This window comes from Hesperophylax consimilis, unplaced genomic scaffold (genome assembly GCF_061612785.1).
Source record: "Hesperophylax consimilis isolate HC1 unplaced genomic scaffold, BYU_Hcon_1.0 scaffold_42, whole genome shotgun sequence".
Taxonomy (NCBI): Eukaryota; Metazoa; Arthropoda; class Insecta; order Trichoptera; family Limnephilidae; genus Hesperophylax; species Hesperophylax consimilis.
Window position 1 is genome coordinate 376,679 of NW_028301272.1, and position 26,874 is coordinate 403,552.

At 35.7% G+C, this 26,874-nt stretch overlaps 1 protein-coding gene and 1 non-coding gene across 2 annotated transcripts in view; both read right to left on the minus strand.

Moving 5' to 3' along the window:
- LOC149408915 (uncharacterized) overlaps positions 1-26,874 on the minus strand; it is a 208,607-nt gene that overhangs the window by 147,325 nt on the left and 34,408 nt on the right. The window contains exon 4 of the mRNA XM_089650310.1: positions 25,885-26,071. Coding sequence (XP_089506436.1) covers positions 25,885-26,071 — 187 coding nt within the window. The remainder of the gene's footprint in view (positions 1-25,884; positions 26,072-26,874) is intronic.
- TRNAG-GCC (transfer RNA glycine (anticodon GCC)) lies at positions 16,413-16,483 on the minus strand. Its single transcript has one exon. It is a non-coding gene; the product is annotated as a tRNA-Gly (tRNA).

The following is a 26,874-nucleotide window of genomic DNA, read 5'->3' on the forward strand; positions in this document are numbered from 1 at the left end:
TGTCTTAAACTACAGCAAAACATTTTACTTACCTTTTTATAAAAACATCAAAAACAAACCAAAAGACAACCTTAAAATTAGAATCCATAATACAACTTGCAATCAAGAAATGTGCTTCCTGTGCAACGAACTCGCTAATGTCAAAAATATAAAATATTTAGGAGTATCAATAGATATTAATCTTAATTGGAAATCTCATATTAATCAAACCACTTCAAAACTAAGATATCTAACCTACATATTTTATAGACTCAAGGAAATTTTAAACGCTGAAAAATTGAAAATGATCTACTTCTCCCTGGTGCAATCTGCAATCACTTATGGCATAATAGGATGGGGTGGTGCACCTGATACATTTATTAAGCCTCTACAAATAATTCAAAAGCACATAATTAAAGTCATATATAACAAAAATAAAACATTTTCGACCGACCTATTATACAAGGAATCTAAATTATTTAACATTCGTAAATTATTTATATTACAAACTATGAAATATCTATTTAAAAACAAAAACAATTTCAAATTAAATGAAAACAGAATGAGCAAAAGAACAAATAATATATTTTACACCCCCCAAACCAATACTAAATTAATGCAGACGCATAGCAGTTTCATTGGTCCTCGTACATTTAACCTTCTACCACTACAAACTCAAATGATAAATAAAAAGATAGAATATATTAAAGAGGTAAAATTATGGCTGATTGACGCAGATATTGAAACGCTTTTACTATAAATTTATTTATCCTTTCTACAACTCACTTGCTGAAACTTTATAAATTATTGTACATGATGTTTTTCTCTTTACTTTTTATAATAACTATAAACAAAAAAAACTTTTTCTACTAATGTATATTATACTTTAGGTACTTGAAATATAGTAATCGTTTTATATTACCCACACTCAGGCAGTCAGTGCCTTAGTGGGTTTTCATTTCTTTTGTAAACTATTTGGTATTATATATTATGTTATTTTATACTATCTATTAATATGTATAATATGTGTAAAGAAATGAAAATAAATAAAGTAAAAAAAAAAAAAAAAAAAAAAAAAAAAATAGGAGGGGACAATATAATTAGGACGGGTAGGTGAGAGTGGGAGGGGGGACAGTTTCAGCAGAGATTAACGGAATAAATTAAATATCACTTAAAATATATTTAATTATTTTAATAACATTTAAATTATAATTAACGGCTTTTTTAATTTAGGCGGCTTCGAAATTATTTAATCTAATTCCAATTCCATTTTTATGTAATATTTTAGTTTCCGATATTTTATCAAATGAGTGATTAGTTTTTATTAAATGGTACCTACGCGGATTCCGAAAAAGCATTATTATTTAAACATCGTAGATTTTTTTGCTCTTAGGTTGACCAGCCAACTTGAACGTGAAAATTAATATTTTTCATTGTTTTCGTAATTGCATGGAATAATTTAAAATGTCAAATTCTGTGGGTATCGTATTGAAAGAAAACGAAAACAATTCATTGAATCACGACAAACGTATTGAAATAAAGCGATGATTAGTATATGTTACAAGAAAGAAAAATAAAGAGGTTAAAAACGATATTTTAAAACGAAAATTTATAATATTTATTAATGGATAAAATTTATAAGTGGATAAAATGAGCGTAGGTACCTACTTTTGCTTTCATTGTTTACTTTTTAAGTCTACTTATAAACAATGGACTGAGATTGGAGTTAGTGATTTAAAAACTTTTAATGGGAAAAGATCCTTCAAAAGAAAAAAAAACATGAATTAGTTATTTGTGTAAATAATTAGATAAATAATCTTAAAGTAAACAATACTGTACTACCGGCTTGAGCATAATAATTACATGCATTGGCGTTTTAGTAGTATTCCAACTCGTAGAATCTCCGACTAGAATACCAGACATCCCATCACATCGAGCCAACCTACTCGATTTGTTTCTCACTAGTGAGCAACTCGGGTACAGAGTGGAGGTGACAGCGCCCTTAGGATCCTCTGACCACTTCCTGATTACCACCTCTGTCCCATCCTCCATGAACCGTCAACCCGACAAACATGTAAAGAGGAATGTATGGCACTACAGGGCAGCAAAATGGGACGGCATGCGGTCTTTCTTCGGCGCCTTTCCTTGGAGTACTGTATGCTTTAGCTCCGAGGACCCATCAATTTGTGCACGCGAGGTAGGAGAAGTAATCACATCAGCAATGGATTGCTACATTCCCTTCTCCGTCAAATCCTCTGGAGCGGGCACAAAACCGTGGTTTGACCATCGCTGTGCTGAAGCTGTCAGACTCAAAAATACGGCTTTTAATGCACTCCGGAAGATTAGCTCCATGAATAACCTTTCGGAATACCGAAAACGGGCAAAGGATTGTAAGAGAGTTCTAAATAGAGCTAAGAGCGATCACGACCAGAGAATTGCGAAAAAGCTGGCTGACTGCCCCACTGGTAGCCGTGCTTTCTGGTCACTCGCTAGCTCGATCGGAAGAAATTTCTGCAGAACCACTTTCCCACCTCTGACCAAGCCTGATGTTTGGCTGGCTAACTCGGCCCGCGAGAAAGCTGAATTATTAGGCAAAATTTTCGCGGAAAACTCAACTCTTCAAGATAACGGAGAGACTCCCCCTTCCATTCCACACTGCGGTTTTCAAATGGAGGAACTGAAGATCCGGAACAGAGAGGTTCTCCGAGTCTTGAACGAGCTGAAAGTCGACAAAGCCAGTGGGCCGGACGGAATACCTGCCTCGGTCCTCAAGAGGTGTTCTGCAGAAATGACTCCAGTGCTCGCGAAATTATTTAGGCTCTCTCTCAAAGGTGGAAAGGTGCCAGATCTTTGGAAAAAGGCAATCGTCCACCCAATCTCAAAAAAGGGGGACCGCTCCGACCCTTCTAACTACCGCCCCATAGCCATCACTTTCATACTCTCGAAGGTATTAGAAAGGGTGGTTAACAACAAATTGCTCACATATCTCGAGAATAACAATATCCTAAGCGATCGACAATATGGATTTCGTCGAAACCGATCGTATGGCGATCTACTCGGATATGTGACGCATATTTGGGGGCGGTACATGGAATGTTTTGGTGAAACTCAAACCGTTGGGTTGGGTATCTCCAAAGCCTTTGACAAAGTCTGGCACCGGGCGATTATCGGGAAGTTACCATCGTATGGGATCCACCCAACCCTGCATAGTTGGATTGCAGACTTTCTGAAGGGAAGAACAATTCAAACCGTGGTTGACGGCTCTTCTTCCTCACCGCACCAAATCAATGCGGGGGTGCCACAAGGATCTGTGCTGTCTCCGACGCTGTTTTTATTGCACATCAACGATCTCGTTGAATGTGCACCAATTCACTGCTACGCTGATGACAGCACCGTTCACGAGGGTTATCTTTTTGACAGGCCCCCTTCCACCTATGATGTTCGAACAGCTCGGGAAGTTTTGAAGCAAAAAATTGACCACCACCTCGAGATGGTTCGTGCCTGGGGTAAGGCCAACTTGGTCAGTTTCAACGTCTCAAAAACCCAAGCGTGTCTGATTTCGGCAAAGAGGGAGATCAATGACTGTCTGGTGCAATTTGATGGGAGCACTCTCCCCAATAAAGACTCCATTGAAATGCTTGGAGTTACTATATCAGACCAGCTCAAGTATCGGGGATCCATAGAAGCCCGAGTAAATCAGGCCTCCAAAAAGTTGGGCGTCTTGTACAGGGCTAGGAGATTCTTCAACAGTGACCAGCTGCTGACCCTGTACAAGTCTCAAGTCCGCCCAACTATTGAATTTGGGAGCCACCTTTGGGCTGGTGCCCCAAAATACTTGATAAACCTGCTTGAATCTGTGCAAAGGAGAGCGATCCGTCTGATTGACAATCCGTTGTTAACAGACCGATTGCCTTCTCTAATGCATAGACGCAATGTAGGCATGCTGTGTCTGTTCTACAGGTATTTCAATGGAGCCTGCTCCCAAGAGCTAGCAGCATTGATTCCTGATGCACCGGTGCACGTGCGCGAAACTCGACGGACACGAACTGAGCACCCGTTCACGGTTGACGTTGGCTTCATGAGAACGGGCCGTTTTTACGACTCGTTTTTGTGTAAGTCGGCTCGTATGTGGAACGAGCTACCGGCATTTGTTTTTCCTCCCTCCTATAATCCGAGCCTCTTCAAGGCCCGCATTAACAAATCCCTTCCTACAGCCCCTACCTTATTCCGCCTCACAACGCCGCCCGACCGGGTGGTGACATAGTTCCCCTGTCTGCACACTGCACAGGCAGGGACACTCTTGTGAGGTGTCACATAAAAAATAAAAAAAATTCATTACGCATTAGCAATATGAACTTCCACTTCTGGACCTATAGAGCCGCCTGTAAAGGTATGGAAAGGTAGGAATCGAAAATTAGAGTCTTATAAATAGATATCTAAAACCTGAACGCGAGCAATTTTTTTTGTCTTACGGTTTGGCTCTTTTTCCGCGATTCGTATAAACGTCAAAAGATATGAAGACCCACCGACTGCAAAGAGAAATCGTCAACACACAATTCTGTGCTAAATTCTGCTCCTTCAGCGGACGTTTCGCCATTGGGTTTAATTTGTAGGTCTGTTTATGAAAATGATTTTTGCTCGGTTGGCTGGGCACAGAATATCATCTCTTATTATTGTCGCAAAAGTAGAACGTCTCTAAAATTCTATTTAGAATATTGTAGATTTTGCAGAGATGTGAATTGTGAACGGTATTCTATTTTTAAATGTCCTATTTGTGCAATGATTCTCGCGACAATGCGGCTAAGTGCATAAGAAACTGGAAGCGCAACGACTCGTGAATGTCTTAAACTGCGATAAAACAAGAACTATCTCGCAGAATACCTATTATTTCTTGTTGGTTGGAAGTTCGGACGATTAGACGGGATAAGTGGCAGATGGGCACGGATCGAGACCAATAATCGGCTCTTTTATAATGCCCCGGCAGACACCTACCTCCTTAGAGTTTCTCTTTCGAAACCTTCCGATTGTTATCGATAATTACTAAACCACCGTAAAAATCACGGGAAATTATAATTTCAAATTTGGTAAAAGATTTTTCAAATAATTTTCTGTTAACTACTTTTTAGCTTGTATACATTATTCTTCACACAAGCAGAACTAATTTTAAAATGATACTTCCATTCAAAACAACGTTGACGCCGGAATAACGCGTATGTTTGTTTATGCCTGTTGGGCAGTATGGCATATTTAATTATTTTTGAAAACTAAATGAACGTATGTGAAATATTCTTACCTCGTGATAAAAATGATATTGTAGGCTGAATAGGGATTTGATAAATGAACTAGAATTACCGGGCAAGTTTAATGACAATTAATAAACATATACAGTACGAGGAATAAACATACAAATAAAATTTACAATTAATTTGCAAAATTAAATCACTACACAAAATAAACCACATGGTAACTCCACTCAAACATATAAACATCCAATATGTAAGTATTTTCATAACATATTACCTGCAACGCACACCACTTTGGACAAAGGACAAAGTACTACCTAGGACTAAAAATTTATAATATTATTCCGGGCGTAATTAAAACACAAAATCTAGATTAAAAAACAAATAACAAACTGGATAAATACAACAGGAAGATATGTCATACCAAACAAACTAGAAGATAAAGAAATATGAAAAACATTAGAAGCACAATGTAAAATATTATCACAGTAATAAGACCTCAGAACCCTCAGACCTAAAACCCGGCGATGTCTGTATAAGAAACATACATAATTTATTACTCATTTTAATTGTACTCAATTTAAAAAAAAAGATTACTCATAATCAAAGATTAATGACAAAGGAGTAACGCGAGAAGCTGATATATTGCAATAACAGGAACTTTTCAAAGTATTGTCAGAAATTTATTTTAAATTTTATTCAATGATTGTGAATTGTGAATGTTTGAAAACTCTCGTATCGTTTTCTTAAATAGTGATTTTACGAAGCTTTATAATCAGGCACTTTGATCAAACAATGCTAAATATATTTATTTAGCGAATGAAGCAGCTGGAAATAATGAGCCAAGTCAGCGGGGAGCAGAAGTGCCGGAGAGCTACCTGCTGGGAGCAGAGTTGTTACAGTACAGCCACCAGCAACCATCCACCATCTTCCAGACACAGCCGCGCTGAGAGGACTACCGTGTTCTCGCTGCGGGGTTTCAACTCTATGCTCCCTCTCTCTTCCCAATAAAACCATCGTATTTAGGATTTACCCCTGAGAGAGCAAAGAAGGCATCTACGGTAAAATCGAAAGGCGTTACTTCACGTAGAGAGACCAGTTGTCTGATGGATACTGGAAAAAGGGGAATGCGGGAAATGATTCAATGGCGTGCATTGGTCACAAATACAAAGTTGTTAAAAAACAAAGCTAGGAGTCTACAACGGAGTTCTGTTACATACCCTAATACCTCGTATTAAGGCACGGAACTGTGAAGGAATAATAGAAGCACATGGAATGTAGATTAAATCAGATCAGAGGAGAAATAATGACGAACATATATCGAAAAAACTGACTCTCCGGAAAATATCCATTCAATTTCCTGCCTGAAATTAAAAACAAATCTTGGCACTCTTTTAAAAAAGCCGCACGAATCCGGACCCTCGCGCTTCTTAGTTAATATTGTAGTATTTTCCAAAATAAATCCACGTGGACATTGTCTATAAGTGGTATTTATCTCAGTTGAATTTCATTAGATATATTGAATTAGGTAAATGTGTTTGTCCGACAAACAAGTCGGGAAATGTAAAGTATGTTTCCCGGTCATATCTCACGATGCAACCTGCTGTTGGGGAAATGTAGCAATCTTGTTTGGGTTTGATCCCATAACAGAAGTTGGGTCCCTTTGTTTCCCGACCCTTCCGACCCGGCCGTCTACTCTAGCAGCAAGATTGCATTTCCTGGCCATCGGGTCCGCAGTCCGCACAGCAAAATATGTTACATTTATCTCGAGACATTAACCGCGAAGATGAATACCGAATCCTATTTGTACCGAGCCCCTTGTTTTGCGTCTAGATAGATATGCGTAAGTTGTCACACACCCACACATATACACATATAAACCCTCCTATTTCGGTTTCAGTGGTAAACTTAATAAATGTTAGTTATTGAAAATACATTATATTACGAATTTTCTATTAAAATTGCTCACTCGGTCGATGAGCCCATCTATTTAAGATAAATAACAATTATTAATTGTTAATTTTCGTGTAAAATTATTATTTCCATATAAATATACCGACAGTTATATCAACATTGAACAAATTAAAATTCACATTGAACGTGTACGTGCATAAATTATGAAGAAATTCTATCATGGAGATATTTATTTAAAGTAGGGGAAGATGGGAAACAGCGTTCATAAGTATATAGGTAAGTACCTACTCGTACAGTAGAATTTATGTATTTATAAAAAAAACATATAAATATGTAAACAAAATTACGGAGGGTCACAAATGTTTACTTGAATGAGCTAAATGATTAGAGTACAGATTCTGTATAAGTTTATAGACTAATCTTTCAGAATAGCAATCTTTTAGGACACAAATGAAAGAATATCTTTGTTTTAAACCACTTTATTAAATTTATATACGTCGACCGGTTTCGGTTGAACTCAACCTTCATCAGGACAGTACAAATATAAACTTTTTTTCAATCTTTTAGGGTTGGGGTAAATTCTCTCCCGAAATAGTTAAGAAATAGACTAATTTAAAGTTCAACCACGTGAGTGCCTACCTATAACATATGAACAACACTAGAATATTATTTGTACTTACTATTTGCAACCAACAAGGTTTGCAGTTGTATTTGGAAATGCCTCTAATCAACAGACGTGTAGTCAATAATGAATGGTTTCAAGGTACGAACACAGGTGGTTTGTAAAATGGATAGAATGCTCGCCAGTCTCGCCCGACCGATACCATTTTTGCTACAGGCATTATATATTAAGTTTTATTTTTGCGAAAAATAATTGGCATTTAGGCACCAAATAATCAATACAAATACGTTATATATATACACCAAATAATCATCAATTCGATATCTTGCCTATTTATATTATTCGGAAAATCGAGAAACGTTATTAAACATTATGAACCTTTCAGATCGCACAATCTCACTCACTCACTTGCGACAGTATTTGTATTGATCGGTAAATAATTCTACAAAAGATGTTGACAATCTCACACTTTATCTGCGATATCAATTTTCTTGAACGTGGGGGAAGCTTGCATAAAAAAACTGATACAAAAATACACAAATACTGGTCAATGTTGATAATGGGTGACGGAGAGGGATGTGGGATGAATGAGAGAGAGGGTGTCCTGTCTACTGCCCTTATGCAGGCAGTTGTGGGAGTCCGTACATTTGCCCGGGATTTAAAGGAAATGAAGTGGGTTGATGCTTCCGTCGCTCTTCTTACTGTTACTAGTCTGCGTGTGTCTCACTTGTCGCACGACCTTATTCTCAATAATCTCACATACCATTAATAAAAACTTTTTTTTTCAAAGGTCAGATTAATCTTGAATAATCAATAGAAACTGTAAATGCCGCAGTAGCTGAAAATTGTTATTCGACATTTACATTCGTCTCACTTATCTACTGATCCGTTGGCGACCAGTTATAATACAACGGAAGAAAACAAACAAATGGGTTACATTTCCAACTTGAAAACGATTTAATTAAGTATAGGTATGTATTATAAATATGCCTTTACTAATGTTGTGGTTTGTTGTCACAGTAGGAACATATAGTTGGTTGGTACAGATGACTTTGGGGGAATGTTTACGGTTGATTAATCGATAGTAGTAAAATCAAATAATAGTCCGAACACAAAGTTCAGCAGTTCTATTACAAGCGTCGGCGGTTCAATGGTAGAATGCTCCCCTGCCACGCGGACGATCCGGGTTCGATTCCCGGCCGATGCATTTTACCATTTTAAATCAATAAATAAATATATACACAGTTATTTAAAAACTGTTAAATCACCTCATCAACCTTTTAAATGCCCCACAACGTTTTATTGTATTACGTTGTTTACTTTACTCGAAATTAATGAATATCAACGGCGATAAAAAAGATTTCAAGATTGGCGGCAGGCACCAGAAAGGGCCTGGGCGGGAGGCAATAGAGGGATGGCCTATATATAAGAAGTGCGGTGCACGCGAACAAAGTTAGGATTTTGAATAATATGAATAAGATCTCGCTTTGCATTTATTTGTTTTCTTCTGACTTTTCGTGGTCTGCTACTGCGGGTGTAAATTTATCAATATCTCAATCGCTTAGCCTTACTTCAGTCATAGATTTCGTATCCATTTACCAATATTTTTTTTAGTAAATTATTGTATTGGATGGGGGTAAGAAGATTTGGAAATTGATACACATTAAATAGTTGATGCAATATACCTAATCATAAACACTGCGGTAGATAAAATGAAATATTGTACCAGAAAAAAAATGGGTGAGTACATAATAGGAAGTAATATAAAACTAACCGTACAATTTGACACCTTTAGCCATCGAACCAATGCTCTTTGACAGACAGACTTTTTCACAGCCAGGGTTAAAGAGTTTCACCAAATGAATCGGGTCCACCAGATGAAAGAAACCGTATTAACCCATTACCCCCATGATTTTATTTTTATAAACATGAATCATCCCTATAACCTGATAGCATGGGCTTAAAGAAGAGCCCAAAATCAGTTTTAGAATTTTCCACCAGCCCACCCTCTCGCCAGAGCGTCTAGAAAATTGATGCCTAAACGCAATTCTTGGAGGTAACCCCCCTCAGCTAAATGTATGTCAACTATGGTTAAAATGCAGTCAACTGTACGAATAATATTGATAATGAAATTCTTGCATTCGACGCACACGATTCCCATCTTCTGCGTCATGGCCTTCTTCCTTCACACGAGAATCTCCGAATTCGGTATTGACCTGATTTGAAAAAGACAATAAAAGAGTACGGGTAACTTCCACACGAAATCCCTTCTGGGAAAGTTTTCTCTGTCGCCTAGTCATCTAGTTTCACATATCATGCTCGTACTTCCTAAAGAAGCATAGCAACTTCCATCCATTTAAAAGAGCGCTGCTGAGGCAAGATGCAAATAAAGGCCAGTACCACTTCTTTGACCGAATGTTGACCCGATAATTTTGTATACCAGTATCACGGAGGTCTACCCCACCCATTCCCAAATTATAATTTCGTATTGGCGCCGGCAATCGATTTTTTTTGCATGCTTCCTCCAAATCTTTGCCTTTTTGCCTTTTTTCAATTTCTGCCAACTCTTCAAGGTTAGGAAAGCGAACTGGCTTACATATGCCAGTAGCGCACATTCTCTTATCCTTCAGGATGCACATAAAATGGTGAGATGTGAAGAAATTGTCCATAAATAGCTCATGGCATGCGAGGAACTCCATATAGATCTATATAGACTATATTCCATCATAGACAGTACGACGGATAATATCTGACCTAATACGGGGTAATATGTATCAGATGCTCAGGAATACGGCATTGCTTGGAACACGTAGCCTTCGGAGGAAGCACACCAAATCTCGTAGCCAACTTTGATTGGTTTATTCTTAATGTACATCTTGCAATAATGTCGACCGAAATATGGCACCACTGCTCGTTGATGGAAAGTTTGTGTTCAAAAACACCAAATTAAAGATATTTCACGTTTAGCATGTAACAATGGACGAACCTACAAAGAAAGATGGAACGTTAGTCGAAGAATACGAAATATAAAAAGTTTATGTAATGGCTACTATGCCTTAGCCAGTAGTCGGTATCTAGATTGTTTCTATCGCAAAAATGTATATAGCGCTTTATAAGCTCGAAATGTGGACGTTGGTTCCTTTTTTGATGATGCTTACAACCAAGGTCGGGTCAGACGAATAATAATCTGTGTTAGATGGCAATGTATCCAGTCAAGTCGTGATATGCCATCAAATCATCGTCAATCAGCTCTTCGTCCGTCTGTTCATCAACATTCTCTGTTTAAAAATATCCGAAAACTGCAGACTAACTATTATTTTTAATAAAAATCACCCATAAAAACACAACAAAACCGTATTATTTGAAAGCAAGCTAACCAAAAACATATGAAAACACTGTCACAGCTAACCTCCAAACGTTGCGCACAGGCATCACCTGGTTTCAGTGCCATCCAGCGGTCATCTTAAGCATATAATACTATGTTGAAACAGTGTTGTCGACTACTTCATCTTTTGATAACAATATGTGATTCACAAATGTTTTATTTTTTTCCGTTTTAAATTTTTTATTTTTTTTTCTAAATGGGTCTATTTTCAGGGCTTTAGTAAAAAAAATATTAAAAATAGAATAATTAATAAAATTTATTAAATTATGTTAATTTATCAAAGCTAACATACCAATCTGTAAATGCTGCATAACAATTTGGTGGGATTTAGCTTTATTCACAGTGAAAAAAAATCATACTTTTCATCTATTTTTTGATGCCTATAGACATCGTCATAGAGGTAATGGGTTAAAGTCAGCTTATATTGCAATATTGAGTAACTCAATATATCAAGAATACAAGGTCCGTTTGATAGATTCCCCAATCTTAACAAACGGACTGCAATCTTTAGAGCACAGGCGTCAGGTAGGTATGCTGTCCTTGTTCTATCGGTATTACAATGGAAGATGCTCTGAGGAACTAGCGTCATTGATCCCTTCGGCACCGGTGCGTAGTCGGGATACACGCCAAACGCGCGCCCAACATTTGTACACAGTTGACACTTGTCACATGAGAACGGGTCGCTTCTACGATTCGTTCTTAAGTTCAACAGCTCGGCTGTGGAACGAACTGCCGGCCTCTGTGTTTCCTCCCTCCTACAACATGGGACTCTTCAAGACCCATGTTCACTCCTTCCTCTCCACAAAAAGACCCTCCACACAGCATCCCCAAAGATGACATAGGCCTTGAGGGAAATTATTTTCTTCAGGGCCTCCTGTGTGGAGTAAATAAAAAAAATAAAAAAATAAATAAATAAAAAAAACAACAACAACTCCAGCCCTGTTTTGATGTTTGGGCCAACGCGAGGAAGTTAAACCAAAATTGTTTTATATTATTATTTTCTGTTGTTAATTATATTTACTACCTAATTTATTAACAAATATACAGTATGGATACTAAACATGTATTCTTAGTTATAGTTGCAAATTTCATAAATAAAGATATGTTATTTTCATCGTTCATGAATTTATCGAATCGAATACATACATACAAAACAGCGGATATATTTTATTGTTTGTAATGCTTTGTCTGCTAATTCACTTTTTAAGATGTCTTCTTTGAAAACTAGTATTTACCTTATTTTTGTGTTATTTTAAAAATTTTACATATTTCATGATTTAGTTTCTTGTATTGCATCTCTACAGTAACTCTTCTAAAATAACTTAAATTTATATTTGATATTGTATCTCCACTTAAACCACGGAAATAAGATAAAAATACTTATAATACCCACAATCAGGCTTCGCCTTCGTGGGATTTTTTTTTAATTATGTACATTTATTTCAATATTTTTTATACATTTTTCAATATTTTATGTAACTATCCATGTATGTATAAAAAAATTCAATAATAAATTTAAAAAAAAAGAATATCAGAAATTGCCTTGATTTCATATATTTATTATTGTAGTAATTATTCTGGATCGCTGTAATACGATTTTTTTTAATAAAACCTTTTGATTCACCTTAATTACTATAAATGAAAATAATCTGAATTTGTTTTTTTTTAAATTTTAGCGTTCTAATTTTTAATTACGTAAAATGAACATTTGCTTTCGTTAAATGGGATGACAGCCATTTAAAATAATCTGTTGATTACATTTTCTTATGTTGGTATTTCTGATACTACACGAGTGGCTAGAAGAGACGTTTTTACCGTTTACTGTATACAAATTGGGTAGGTACTATTTTGGCAAACTGTGGAAATTAAATAAATGTATTTAGGCATGTTTTTTTTATAATTTTTTATTTTTTAAAGGTTAGGTTATTGTAGGTTACGTTAGGTTAGGATAGTATAGGTTAAGTTATTATGGGTTAGGTTGGTGTAGGTTAGGTTAGTATAGGTTAGGTTAGGTTAGTACAGGTTAGCTTAGTATAGGTTAGGTTAGGTTAGGTTAGGTTAGTATAGGTTAGGTTAGTACAGGTTAGCTTAGTATAGGTTAGGTTAGGTTAATATAGGTTAAGTTAGGATAGTCTAGGTTAGGTAAGTAAAGGTAAGGTTAGGTTTTTTACACACAAAATGCTTAAAAAAGTTGTTAAAGAAAACTTGTTTAAGTACCTTAGCTTAATTTTCTTTTTTCAAGAGTTTCGCTAAAATAGTGCCTACCTATTGCATTAATTAAATGGTAATATCCCAGATAGAAATTATTATGAATTGTTATCATCCCACGCAGCAAAAGCGATTCATTTTACGTAATTAAAAATTAGAATGTTAAAATTTTAAATTTCCCAAATGCAGATAGTTGCCTTTTATAATAATTAAGGTGAATCAAAAGGTTTCATTAAAAATTATTACTAAACATCGTCAGCGATCACCAAGATTTACTATTATTTTTTTGAACATTCATTTTTAAAACTATTAATGAACAAAAAAAGATTATTTTAATTTAATTTTCGTATAATTTATCAGGTTTATCTGACAAACAATATTTTGGACAGAATTGGGCACATCCTTTGACACTTTGACGTTCGCTCTCCCTGCGCTAGGCTTTGCCAAACACCTCGACACCTTCCTTCCTTGTACACAGACTCTGTAACTAACAGTGACACTGACAGGCGCGGCTCCCCGGCTCTGCGCTCTCCGCTTTCAGGTCGTAGGTCACAGGTCGCAGGTCGCAGCGTCAGCAACAACTATCCCTTGTGAGAATAATCCAAGTAGGGGAAATCGGGGGAGTATTATAGCCCATTACATACGACCCTTCCGCCCTCCGCCTCTGGGAGATGAGCGAGGCGATAGTGACAGTGATAGGGACCAGGGAAGGAGCAAGAGACAGGAGGGGGAGGGGACTTTACGCTCATCTGATCATTTTACTGCATTAGATACCATCTTGCGTTTATATGTCAAATCAATATCATTGTATTTGAAGAGATGTACCTTTGCTTGTGGTACAAACGAAGCAAACAAAATAATAAATGTAGGTATTCAGTTATTTTTTCAAATTTATAATACATAAGGACGGATTGATTCGGAGAATTTGAAAAATTCTTCAAATTTTAAAGTTAATTTCAAGTTCTTTGAAAGACTTTTTCAAGTTCTGTTTTTATTTCAGTTTTTTTCAAGTAACTGGCCTATAATGATATAATAACAGAACTTGAATAGGACGGTAGCAGAAGTCGGGGACGCCCGAGGAAGACATGGCACGACCAAGTGAATCAGATACTTGAGTCGGGCCATGTCAAGAACAATAGAAGATTATGTATAAGACGATGTATGAATGTGAATAAGGCAAGGAGTGTGTGCCAAGACCGAGTTGTTTGGCGGTCCGTAGCGGAGAAACGGCGTGATGGTTAGTTAGTTAGTTAGAATAGGACTTTCACAGAACCCGAAAATCAACGTTGAGATTTGATGAATTGTTCAAATTCTCCGTAAAAACCCGTTCTAAGTCTAGCTAAGTTGTTATTATTATGTGGAACAGCTGTTTCGCCCCAAATAAAAAGAAATGAGGTATTTAAAAAAAAAATGTTTTAAGGATATTTAAATCTCAACATTCAAAATGTAAAAAAAAGTTCAATGTTTTGTTAACACAAAAACAGGTAAACCAAAATATGAATTTACAATTTGGAATTATCAACGTCAAAAGATATTCCTCCATTGGAGATGGGAAGCGGTCAAACGCATTACATACACGAGTCGTATACATTGTTTTTGTGTTTAATTCGTAGAACTCAATTTAATTTTTTTACATAATACTAAAAATAAGTCGTCTAAACGTGTTATAGCCACAGTTTGAAAATAACCTTGAAAGCCAAAACAGCTGCAACAACAATGAAAACCAAAATACTTGCAGAACTTGATAATAATGTTATTAATTTGATTTATATTAAATTTAAAAAAGCGGTTAAAAAAAGCCTTCAAAGGGGCATCACTTTTTAAATAAACAGCCTAATATAAGAAACTAAATTGTTTATTTTTAAATTATGTACAAATAACGTTAGTTCTACAAACTAGAGTTGATTCACGATCTTTTTGTCAAAATTATAAATCAATTGATGAAGTATTCGGCGTAATACAGATATTATTTTATCGAAAATATAATAATTTTTGTATTTCCATTGAACATATTATTATCTTTATGATATCTTTTTACCTTAATTTCTACTTTTCACACAGGAAGATTACAACCTTTTTGGAGCCTTATAAATCGTGGCTTCGGGTATCATTACGCTGTAAACTCGAGTAGCTGCGTAAATCTCTTCCTCGGGGGTTCAATTAAAATAAAAGTGGCTCATTTGGCAACATGCTAAGTGCAATTAATTGAGTGCTCAGCCGGATGCAATGAGGTAAAGCTGTTGAAGTTGAAGCCGAAGCTCGGGAGCGACTTGCAAAGCCAAATTGCCGAACATTTCTCACGACTGCCTGAGTTATGTCTGGGCGGGGCCGCGATATATTCCCAAAATCAAGACCACTCTGTTTATATTGCCATTTATTAAGTGTCACAACTTCATCAGGCCCCGACCGAGGGGGCGGTGGGGCAGGTCCTCACCTGCGAGGGGGCGGTGGGGCAGGTCCCTACCTGCGAGGGGGCGGTGGGGCAGGTCCCTACCTGCTGGCTTCCTCAAAAGTATCACTAATAAATTCCCAGCGCATAAACTATCAACGGAGGAATGCTTAAAATTTTCGAGCAATTAGCGGCTTATCGCTGTATTTAATCGATAATCGTTCGAGCGTTATTAATTTGAAGTACGCTGGTTTACGAATTCAACGTACTTTCGTACCCTGGAGAGATGGGGTAAATAATTGCGAAATTGTATCTCAAAAAGGAAAATTCAATATCTTGATCACATTGCCGCAATTTATGACTTCGCAACGTAAACGTCATTAAAATAAAATTTCTATTGATCGTATTATTTTTTGCAAATACATTTTATAGTCTGACGAAAAGTGAACAATTTCATGAATCACCAAATCAACGATTTCTGATTGCACCAAAAGTAGACTGCAATTGTTAAGGGAGGTAATCAATGTCAGCGTTACATATTATGTTGCCTTAATTATTTTTTTTGCAACATTTATTTGGAGCAGTCTGTTACATTACAACACTGGCACTCACGAGTATAATCCCTATGGAATCGCACAGAAAATTCTGCAAAACGCAGATTCGAAAAAAAAATGCATCGGCCGGGAATCGAACCCGGATCGCCCGCGTGGCAGGCGAGCATTCTACCATTGAACCACCGATGCTTGTACAATAACTGCTTAGCTATTCAAACTATTATTGATTGACTCCACAGCTGTTAAATAATAATCATCATCAGGCCATCTGCAGATCTCACTATTATGTTACGTATTAATACGAACGATTGATTAACTTTAAGAACTAAAGTCCAGACGTTCTGTGTTTCTAGTCAGAGCCTAATGCCATTTACAGTTTTTAGTGAATAGCAATTTTATATTTTCAACAATTACGAATTTAAGGAATTGTATATATTTATCAATTACGAATATAAGCCATGCAAGCGTGCTAATAGCTGTGCGCGTATAAGCGTGTGCAATATAGCTGTGAATGAGGAATACTTGGAGCAGGTGGATGAGTTTGTGTATTTAGGAAGCATGTTTGCAAAAGATGGGAAGGCTGACAGAGATATTGAAAGAAGAGTAAATGCAGGTAACTCCATTAATGGAGGACTGAACGCAGTTGGCGCTAACAAAAAATTGTCCAAAGAAGCGAAGTTAGCAGTCCACAACGGAGTGCTGGTGCCTACCCTGATGTATGGAAGTGAGGCATGGAACTGGCAAAGAAAGGATGAAAGTAGATTGAATGCTGTTGAAATGAGATCTCTGAGGCGTATGTGTGTTAAAACCATGTATGATCGTGTGAAGAATGTGGATATCCGCAAAGAGTGCAAGGCTGATGTAAGCGTAATGAGTAAGATCAAGAAAGGGACGCTTAGATGGTTTGGGCATGTAGAGTGAATGAGTGAAGAAAGGAGTATAAGAAGAATATACGATGCAAATGTGAATGGTAGCAGAAGTCGGGGACGCCCGAGGAAGACATGGCATGATCAAGTGAATCAGATACTTGAGTCGGGCCATGTCAAGAGTCAGAACAATAGAATAGTATGTATGAGACGATGTATGAATGTGAATGAGGCAAGGAGTTTGTGCCAAGACCGAGTTGTTTGGCGATCCCTCCTCTCTGCCTACCCCTGCGGGGAAACGGCGTGATGGTTAGTTGGTTAGTTAGTTAGTATATATTTATCAATCACGAAAATAAGGAATTGTTTATATTCATCAATTACGAATATAAGCAATTGTATATATTTATCAATCATAAATAAATAAATATAAATACATAAAATTAACTTAGGGATGATGTCTAAGGAACTGAAAAGAAAAATAAATTACAATAACGAGATACACGGACACGGGACGAGAAATTCTAAGCAAATTAGATTGCCAACAAGAAAAAAAACAAGCACCCAAAAATCTCTGATGTACCAGGCCGTTCAACTCTATAACAAAATCCCGAAGGAAATTGCTGTGATAGAAAATATTAATAAGTTCAAAAATGAATTAAGAAAATATGTCTATCTCAATTATTAATGTATCTTTTTTTGTGACTTTAGTGAAATATTTAAAGAAAGATTATGTTTGCCAAACAATGTACATGTTTATATGTTTATAAAACTATTAGCGCACACGAAGATGTGAGCTAACTTAAGATTAATAAATAAATAAATCACGAATATAAGGAATTGTATATATTCATCATTTACGAATATAAGCAATTCATGACTTTGAAAAAATATTTAGATTGGCAAAACTTTTCCTTCCGAAGAAATTTGCTAATTATACGGGAACTCGGGCCACAGATAAACTATGAAGTTCCGTGCAAATGTTGTCCGGACTGCATAGAATTAGTGGACACTAACTCACTTTTCACTCCTCATTAGCCAATATCCTCGCCACGGAGGGAGAAACAGTCAGCTCATATGTATCAAGTCAGATCGCCGAGAGATAAGCTTTCATTTGTTTATTTTGTATGGAGTGAGAGTGTGGTAGATGTCGCGCGCTCGGCCATATTATATATTTTTATTATCTGTGAACATCTTCTAGGCACGCAACTATATTACCTTCCTTCGCTTCCGTTCTCAAAAAGAATTGATGCCACTCGCAAAAGCTAGACACTCGACATCTTAAACTAATAAGTTTTCTTGATTGTCCGATGGTATAATAATGACAAGCGATAGCGAACACAGCGACGATCATCAATTTAGGTAGTTTGGTGTTATTTTAGTTTCAGTATACAATTATATAAGGAACTTTTTATGATTAAAAAGTAAAATATAAAGTTATATAAACCGAATCGCCCGCCTGGTAGGCGAGCATTCTTCCATTGAACCACCGATGCGTGTACGTGTACACACTAAACAGACACCTCTTTACTTTATAAACAGCCGTTTGTAGATCAAAGGACAGCTGTTCTTCGATTTTTTTCAATCAATTAGTTATTCCTAAAATTAATTTAGAGACAAAAGTACAGATTTTCCGAGTCATACAATATCGTATATACTTTATATGCTTTGAACACGTGTTGATTAGTTTATAGGTTTCTCCTTAACGAGCAAAAATTACTGCGCTGTAACTATTGTCCCAGACAAAAATGAAAAGAGGTTGCCATTGTTTTTATAAAGTAGATATGACCAGAAACAAATTCAAAAATGCGAACTTCGATTGTACTTGTTCAAAATGCTCCCGAGGCCCTTAGGGCTACATAAACCAGAATTCAAAAACTTTCGTTTCCGGATTTGCCAAACTGATTAAAGTTCTATCATTATTTGAGAAATTCTGACAAAGACGCCGCAAAACTTGGAAAATAAAGTGTTGTTTTTAACCCTATCATAGAATATCTCCCATCAGAAGTTCATTGTTTTTGTTGGCGCATAAGCATTTTCCAAATAACCGATTCCGCACGGCACTACAATATTAATTTTTTAACAAAATATGGTTTTTTTTCTGAATACCTAAAACAAGATTTTTTCAAATATATGTGAAGCGAATTGAAAACGATTATTTCTTCTTTTTCAGTAGAAAGGAGAAAAAATTTATCTTACTTTTATATCTTTCTGAGAATTTTTGAAGAATGCACAGAATTTTACGTTAACTTTTAAAACAAAAATTTTCAAGGGCTGAGTTTATGAAGGTATTCTCTTGTGCGATGAAACACAAACATGTACTTACGCTAAACCACGAATTCCATAATACAATCAAAGTTTAAATTTTTGAAAGAAATTTACCAAGTATTTAATCTAAAATAGCTTACAGCTAAAATAGTTTACATGTTAGATAAACTGCCTACTCTTACCTACTTACCGATATTTATTTTCCAATGAATTCTCTTCTGTCTGCCCCAGTGAAGGCAACAACAGATACAGAGTTTCATTCCAAAATGCACAGTTACAATAAATAAAATAATTAGATTAAAAAAATGTGATTTTCACAAAGATGAAAATTGCATCGGGCGGGAATCGAATACGAATGGCCCGCGTGACAGGTGGGCATTCTACCATTGAACCACTGATGTCCGTACTGCACATGTAGGTACCATGTACCGATTATTAAATAACACACATCAGTTCATTGCCGGACAAGCCGGACATATATAAAAAAAAATTAAAAACATATATCTGTTGTTTGACTAGATAATGTCTGATCTACAAATACATAAATATGTGTAAATCATAACTATACACGGATAAATATTATGCTATTTTTTTAAGAATCGGGGTTGCAGGCCTTGCGAATGAATTTACAGGTTTCCTGAAAAAAATCTTAGTAAATTATGAACAATATGCATGTTTTATTAAAAAGGTTTGTTAATATTTCGTTAGGGTCTGCTATCGTTAGGGCAAAAAATCGATGTTTTACCGTGCAGCTTAGTTATTTTTTAGTTTTAAGCGTCCATGATGTCCTACGTATATATAAAAATGTACTCGTATTTGGGAGGAGACTAAATAACAAGGACGTTCGGAAAAATAGTGAAATGATCCTCGTAATACGTATTCAATAAAAAATGCACATCACCTTTTTAAAATTTAGTTTATTTATATGTTTGCGGTTCAAGTACTCGTACCTTGCTTTAATTTTAGTGTAATTGAAAGCGACAATTGTTGTTTGTTGTTTTTAAAATCAGTAACGGAACAACCAAGTCGAAAGTGTATTATTTATAAGGAATAGATGAGGGATTTATATACTTGACGGAGGACACGTTTGTTTGCCAAACCAGAGGGGCGTGAATGAGAATTCAGATGATTACCCTGTTTACATTTAGAGTGAAAAGCCATCGAATAGCAGACTCAAAAGTGATCGAGAAATCGCCGGATTTAACCCCACACTTCCCAAACACCTCACACTCCCCAAACACCTCACACTCCCCACACATCTCACACTCCCCAAACACCTCACACTCCCCAAAAACCTCTCACTCCCCAAACACCTCACACTCCCCAAACACCTCACACTCCCCAAACACCTCACACTCCCCACACATCTCACACTCCCCACGTAGGCGTGCCCGAGTGTCACATTCCGTTCGAAATCAGGATGGCAGTATTATTTGCATGGCACTAAAACATGGTTCTCTAGTGGTGGGAGGCGATCCCTAAGAAGGTCTGTGAATTGGAAAATGTTTGCAGAAGAGTTGTTAGTTGCAATTTATAAAAAAAGTATTATAAATTACAAACATAATACTAGTAGTTGTCCGTTATGTAATCAGTCCTGATGTTTGAATATTTTATTAATTTTAGAATGAAATAGACTTGGCCCAACATGAAAAATGGGTATCATTTCGTCGAGCTGGAAGTAAACCACTGTATTTTTGGAGGGTTCGAGAGTTTACCGTAGTTTTACCGAGAGTTTACCGTAGTTTTACCGAGAGTTTACCGTAGTTTTACCGAGAGTTTACCGTAGTTTTACCGAGAGTTTACCGTGGTTTCGCCGAGAGTTTGCCGTGGTTTTACCGAGAGTTTTACCGTGGTTTTGGAGGATTCGAGAACGCTTTGAATAAATTATGTCATCAGTCGTGACAGTCGTATGTTAGTGGTTTATTTATGAGTCGTACGTTGCACATTGAAATAATCAGACCATATGCAGAAAAGTGAAGTTCAGTAAAGTAAAGGCAAGGTTTGGAGAGCTGTCCAATATGGAGTTTCTAATCAATTTTAAGATTAGCTCTAAAATTTTAAGATTACCATTTACATATAAAACATAATCATAGATACAATTTTTGTTCATAAGTACAAAATTAAATTTTAGAATTTTATAAAAGCCGAAAGAAAACCGATTCCAAAAATTGCCGGTTCTTTGGACAAATAATATACAGCAAACTCACCGGTATCGAAAAAACTATTTTTTTCGTGTTTTTGATCTTGGAAAATTTTGTTTTTCTGAAAAACATTCTTATGTTAAAATTGGTGGAAAGTAGATTAGGAATTTTTTTTAAATACCCTTTTTGATATTATCTGATGTTTGTAAATTTCTGTCTTGTATTTTTTTTATTTTTCTAAATAAAATTTTCAGGAACATTTAAAAATCTTAATCTTAAAGCTTGGAATTTTTTTATGAAAACATATATTTTTGATAGTTAGGAAATTACTCATGTTGGCAAATTTCAATTTTTCTGAAAAAAAATTCTTCTAGAAAAAATGGAAAATTGTGTAAAAGTTTTTGAAACTGAGAAATTCCAAGTGTGTTTTTTTTTTTATTTCAAGTTCATTAGCATTGGATTATACATTTTGAATGTTATTTCAAGCACAATGCTAGGAATGGTGTTATGGCGTGTGAAGTTAACAGATTGAAGATTTTCATAATATACATAATAGTTAGTAAATTATACAATTCCGATTAAGTTATGCGTCAAATAATATGTTGATAATTAATTAAACTCTAATAAGTATTTGTTTATTTATTAACTAACGCCCTTGTTTATATGAATTAAGTTAATTGAGGAATGTGATTTAGAGTGTAAGATTTATGAGTTATTTGAGTTTAAAAGTGTGGAGTTGAGTGGAAGTTTTTAGGATATCAGGGATAAGGTTAAAGGTTTTGTAACCGAGATTTACTTTCAGAATTACCTTATTAATTAACAATAGTTTTTGGTTGTTTTTAGCCATGCTAATTTGGCCAGTATTTTTTTTAAAGAAAGACCAACATTCCCGGGTTACAAATAACCTGACAATATTTTAAAATCTCCACTACCACCACAGTAAGCGGAAAATGTTGCTTGTGTTGTGATGGAGGACTTAGCCAGCCCAGGAATTGAAAACACTATGCCTGAGTGGGACCCAAACGCGATGTCAACGCAGCCACTGACTAGTTACTTTTATTATTTAAAATGCCCCTTTCAAATGAAGCCGGATCGCAGTTTACATCGCTTTTATAAAATTGCGTCACGATTTGAAAAGTTTGGAAACTAGCGTCAGACGATAGGTATCCTTGCGATCCGAGCTTGTGTACAATATGCGAGCGAAGCGGGAACCCTGTAGGGAGGAGTTGAGGAAAGTATAGTAAAACATATTTTAATTAAAAATCTTAAGCTTTATTTGGTTTTTATAGCTACTTTTATGGAATTGATGCAAATAATATACAAGCGTGCATCGGCCGGGAATCGGACCCAGTACGGCCGCGTGGCAAGCGAGCATATTACCATTGAACCACTGATGCCTATAAACCCAAACAGCTCAATCTTTATTACGTTAGACTTAGATTATTCTTTATCGACTTATTGAGCGCGTTATTGACCATTAAATCTAAGTTAACGTAGAGAATGTTCGCGGCAAGCCACCTGCAGCACCTGTATAAACACTTATTTGAACAGAAGTTACGATATTCTTCGAAAATAATGTTCAATTTAAGAGTGGTCATATTTTTGTTATTATTATGAAAGTATTAAAAAATATTGAGTCGTTTTGCTAAAAGCCCAAATTCTTGATTGTTTTGAAGTGTTTCTAGAAGCCACGTCTATAATGCTGTTACCCGTGTTATTGTTTATCTGTGTTACTCACGCACGTACACACAAACACCGTCTTTGTAGATTCCCATTGCTCTCATATGAGGTATCACTTAACTATATTTAATTTTTTGAAACATTCGGAATAAACGACAGCGACTGTTGTATATCATTCTGAATTTGTACAAAGTGTGTTGGTCGTGAAACGTTCTGTTCATTTACCTTCTACCTACTGACGGAAAGGCTAAAACATTTCAAAACTCCAGTAAAAATCTATAAAATGAGAAACGGTGAATCAGTTACGAGATTCGTTTTCTTCTTTTAAAGACATATTATGTACCTACAGACGCAGTTAATTGGGTTATGAACATAAGTCACAAAAAAACTTTTTTTGAGTGGATTATATTCTTTAGAATGGATCAGATGGGAATTTTTTTGCTTATTCTACAGATATTTCATTAAATTTGAATTCTGTTACATATGTAACGAGTTTGACGTATAACATATTCAAAGCAAAACACGTACAATACAAGTAGTTACAATTATTTATCGTACTTCTCGATTCTATTTCAACGACAATATCCCTAAACCCTATCCGAACTACAGTAAGCTTTATATTAATACCGAGGATACGAGTAGTATGTAAACAACTAGATATAGGCACTAGGCGCTAGGCAGCTCCTTAAGGATCAGTAATCCTATTGTAACGGTTTCCTCATAATCCTCTTACGGAGAGCGAGAAGAGCGAGGAAGGCTTGTAGAAAGAAGCCTCGTATGTGCGCACGGAATATAGTACCTACATACCTACATAATAGTACACGCTCGTACTACGAGTTACGAGTATTACATATGCATAAACATTCTAGGATTATTGCGTGGATTATAATCAATTTATCACAGCGAGTATGACATATAAATAACTTTTTAAAAACTTCTTCGTCTCCATAGACATTCCAATTGATAGGCTAGCCTACCAGGGAAAGGGAAGGGGTGCGACCATCTCACTTTCTGTAATTTGTTAAGACGAGACAATCACCATAAAATAATGCCAGAATCTTAACGGCGTAGGTGAAGCAGCCGTGCACAAAAATATGCGACGCGCTGCCAAGGTGTATTGGACAGACCTGCGGTTGAATTTGCCACACCAAATCTCTAAAATTAAGTGAGAATCTTAAAGACATAAGTGATGAAGTCGTGTAAAAACTGTATTCTTTGACTTTGTCTTAGCAGGCCTAGAAAATCGATCTTTCCGTGGGGGTTTTTTTAAAACTATTTCTGATGAACGTATTACTAAAAGCTCAAATGTTTATAGAGGGATCCCTCGGCAAGTTACTAATTCAACGTCTAGAGAAATAAAATTTGGTATTTACCGCTAATTTTATAGTTATAGTTTGATTTTATACGTTTTTTAAAATTTACAAACCTTCTTGCATTCAATATTTTGACGGTGAGATCCTGTTTTTATTAATCTTAAATATAAATAATTTACATCTGTAGGAATCCCTCTAGAAATATTTGAGTTTTTAGTAATATGTTCCTCAAAAATAATTAATATGTGAGCGTCGAGCAAACTCCCGTTATTAAAGTCTTATGTCGCATTAATAAACGAATCTGACGCTATACAGGTAACTCGCACTGTAATATCACTATTTAGTATGCGAACTATCCAAAGTTTTCAAAGTTGACGGCGAAAAAAATGGAGGTATAAAAATGTTATTATTATTATTACTTAGAAATGTGTTATAATTTACCCACCCCGTGTTTGCGTCTCTAATATTTTTAGCGTCGCAATGCTTCCTGATTTAAAGGCGGTTCGGTTAAAGATGAACATTCAGATCCAGTGAAGAAAAGTTCCACAATGGACTGCGCTGCAAACCATTGACTTACTTTAGCGAACTTTACTTTTCTGCGCAGGGTCTGGTTATCCCTTAAATGCATACTGTTGCAAAACTGCAACATACCGTTCAAACCACCTTTAACTCTTTAGTGTATACTTAATGCATGCCGTTTTAGAATTATCAAGTTCACGGTAATATATCTTATCGAGTGGCATCACCTTTTTTTTCTTTCGCGAATGTCAAATGTCACTTTTTCTTTAACAAAGTGAAGATTCTCGAAAATTGGTTGGAGGTTAGAATTACAGTTTTGTTTTGCTGTTATTATTTTGATTTTCTTAGGTAAGTAGATACAATAATACAATACTTATATGTAATAACTCGTATTTTTCCGGTACACTTATTAGTTTTGAGAATTTTTTTAAGGTTTTTTTTTATTTTTTTTTCATACGTAAATTATTCATATTAATTTTTATTAAATACATGGTGTTGTGAACCTGCAATATTTTTTTTTAATCAAATATCATTAAAAAATTACAAAAAAATAAAATTCTTTATATTTCCTTGCATATGCATGTAAATATCAACAAAATATATTTTTTTCCAGAAAAATAAATAAATCATGCATTTAAGGGTTAAATCGATGTGCGCTCTTTTGCGGTCAACGTACGACTGATGTCAAATTCTATTGCATTATAAACACATAAAGTTTATGCTAGCAATAACAATGCACACAAATGAATACTACATGCCACCTCGACCAATGACACAGCACATGTTACACTAGGCAAGATACTTACTCCTGGAGTCGTGGTGCGTCTCACGCACGATGTCGGTGAAGGGGTTGTGCGAGTAGCCGTGGTGGTACGGCTCGTGCCACGAGCGCACGCCGCGCACGCGCACGCCAGCTGCACGCACCTCGCTGATGACGGTACCGGCTATCTTGGAGAACACGTCATCCGGTGCATCCAGGTAAAGGAAGGTTATCTACAAATTACATCGTGTAATGTTGGTTATTTTGTTAAGCGCTATGAACAATTAATGCTAATCTTATTCATTTTCCGAAGAAAGGTTCTTCTAACCAACATTGTGATGGATGGCATTATTTATTTTCTGAAAAAGCCAAATAACTAAATTACATGTTTCGCGAACAATGTTCGTTTCATCAGGAAGATTAAATATCACCTTTGGAGATGGGTTGATAGAGGGAAAGGGGAAGGAAAAGGGTGGGGAAAATTTAATTGAATCAGGAATTATAATGTCAGAAAGGAAAGACCGGTTAAGTGGAAAAATGTTTAAAGATTTCCTCTTATTAATTATATTATCAGCATTGTGATATTAATATTTTTTTCTTATTCCTAAAATTTCTAAATTATTAATCTGCGATGCGTTAAAACCCTTATTTTTTACCCCGTATTTACTTCTAAAGTTTGATTATTTTATAAAAAATGATCGGCAAACTCAGAGTAGCTATTAAAATATAACGTTCTGAGATCTTCTGATATGAAAGTTTCTAGAAACAAGTAGTTCCACCTATATAAAAGTAATTGAGTTTATAAACTCCTGATTTTTAGTTCGAATATCGCTCTCTTTATATAAAAGGATTGAGTTTATAAACTCCTGACATTTAGTTCGAATATCGCTCTCTTTTTTGTTAAGAATATATTTTTTCAATTTGTTATTTGTGTAAAACGCCGGTCGAATAGTACTGAGAATATTTTTACATTTAATTTTTAACGTAACGTTATCAACAAATTGAATTCTATTTCATTGTTTAATTCTATCTTTAG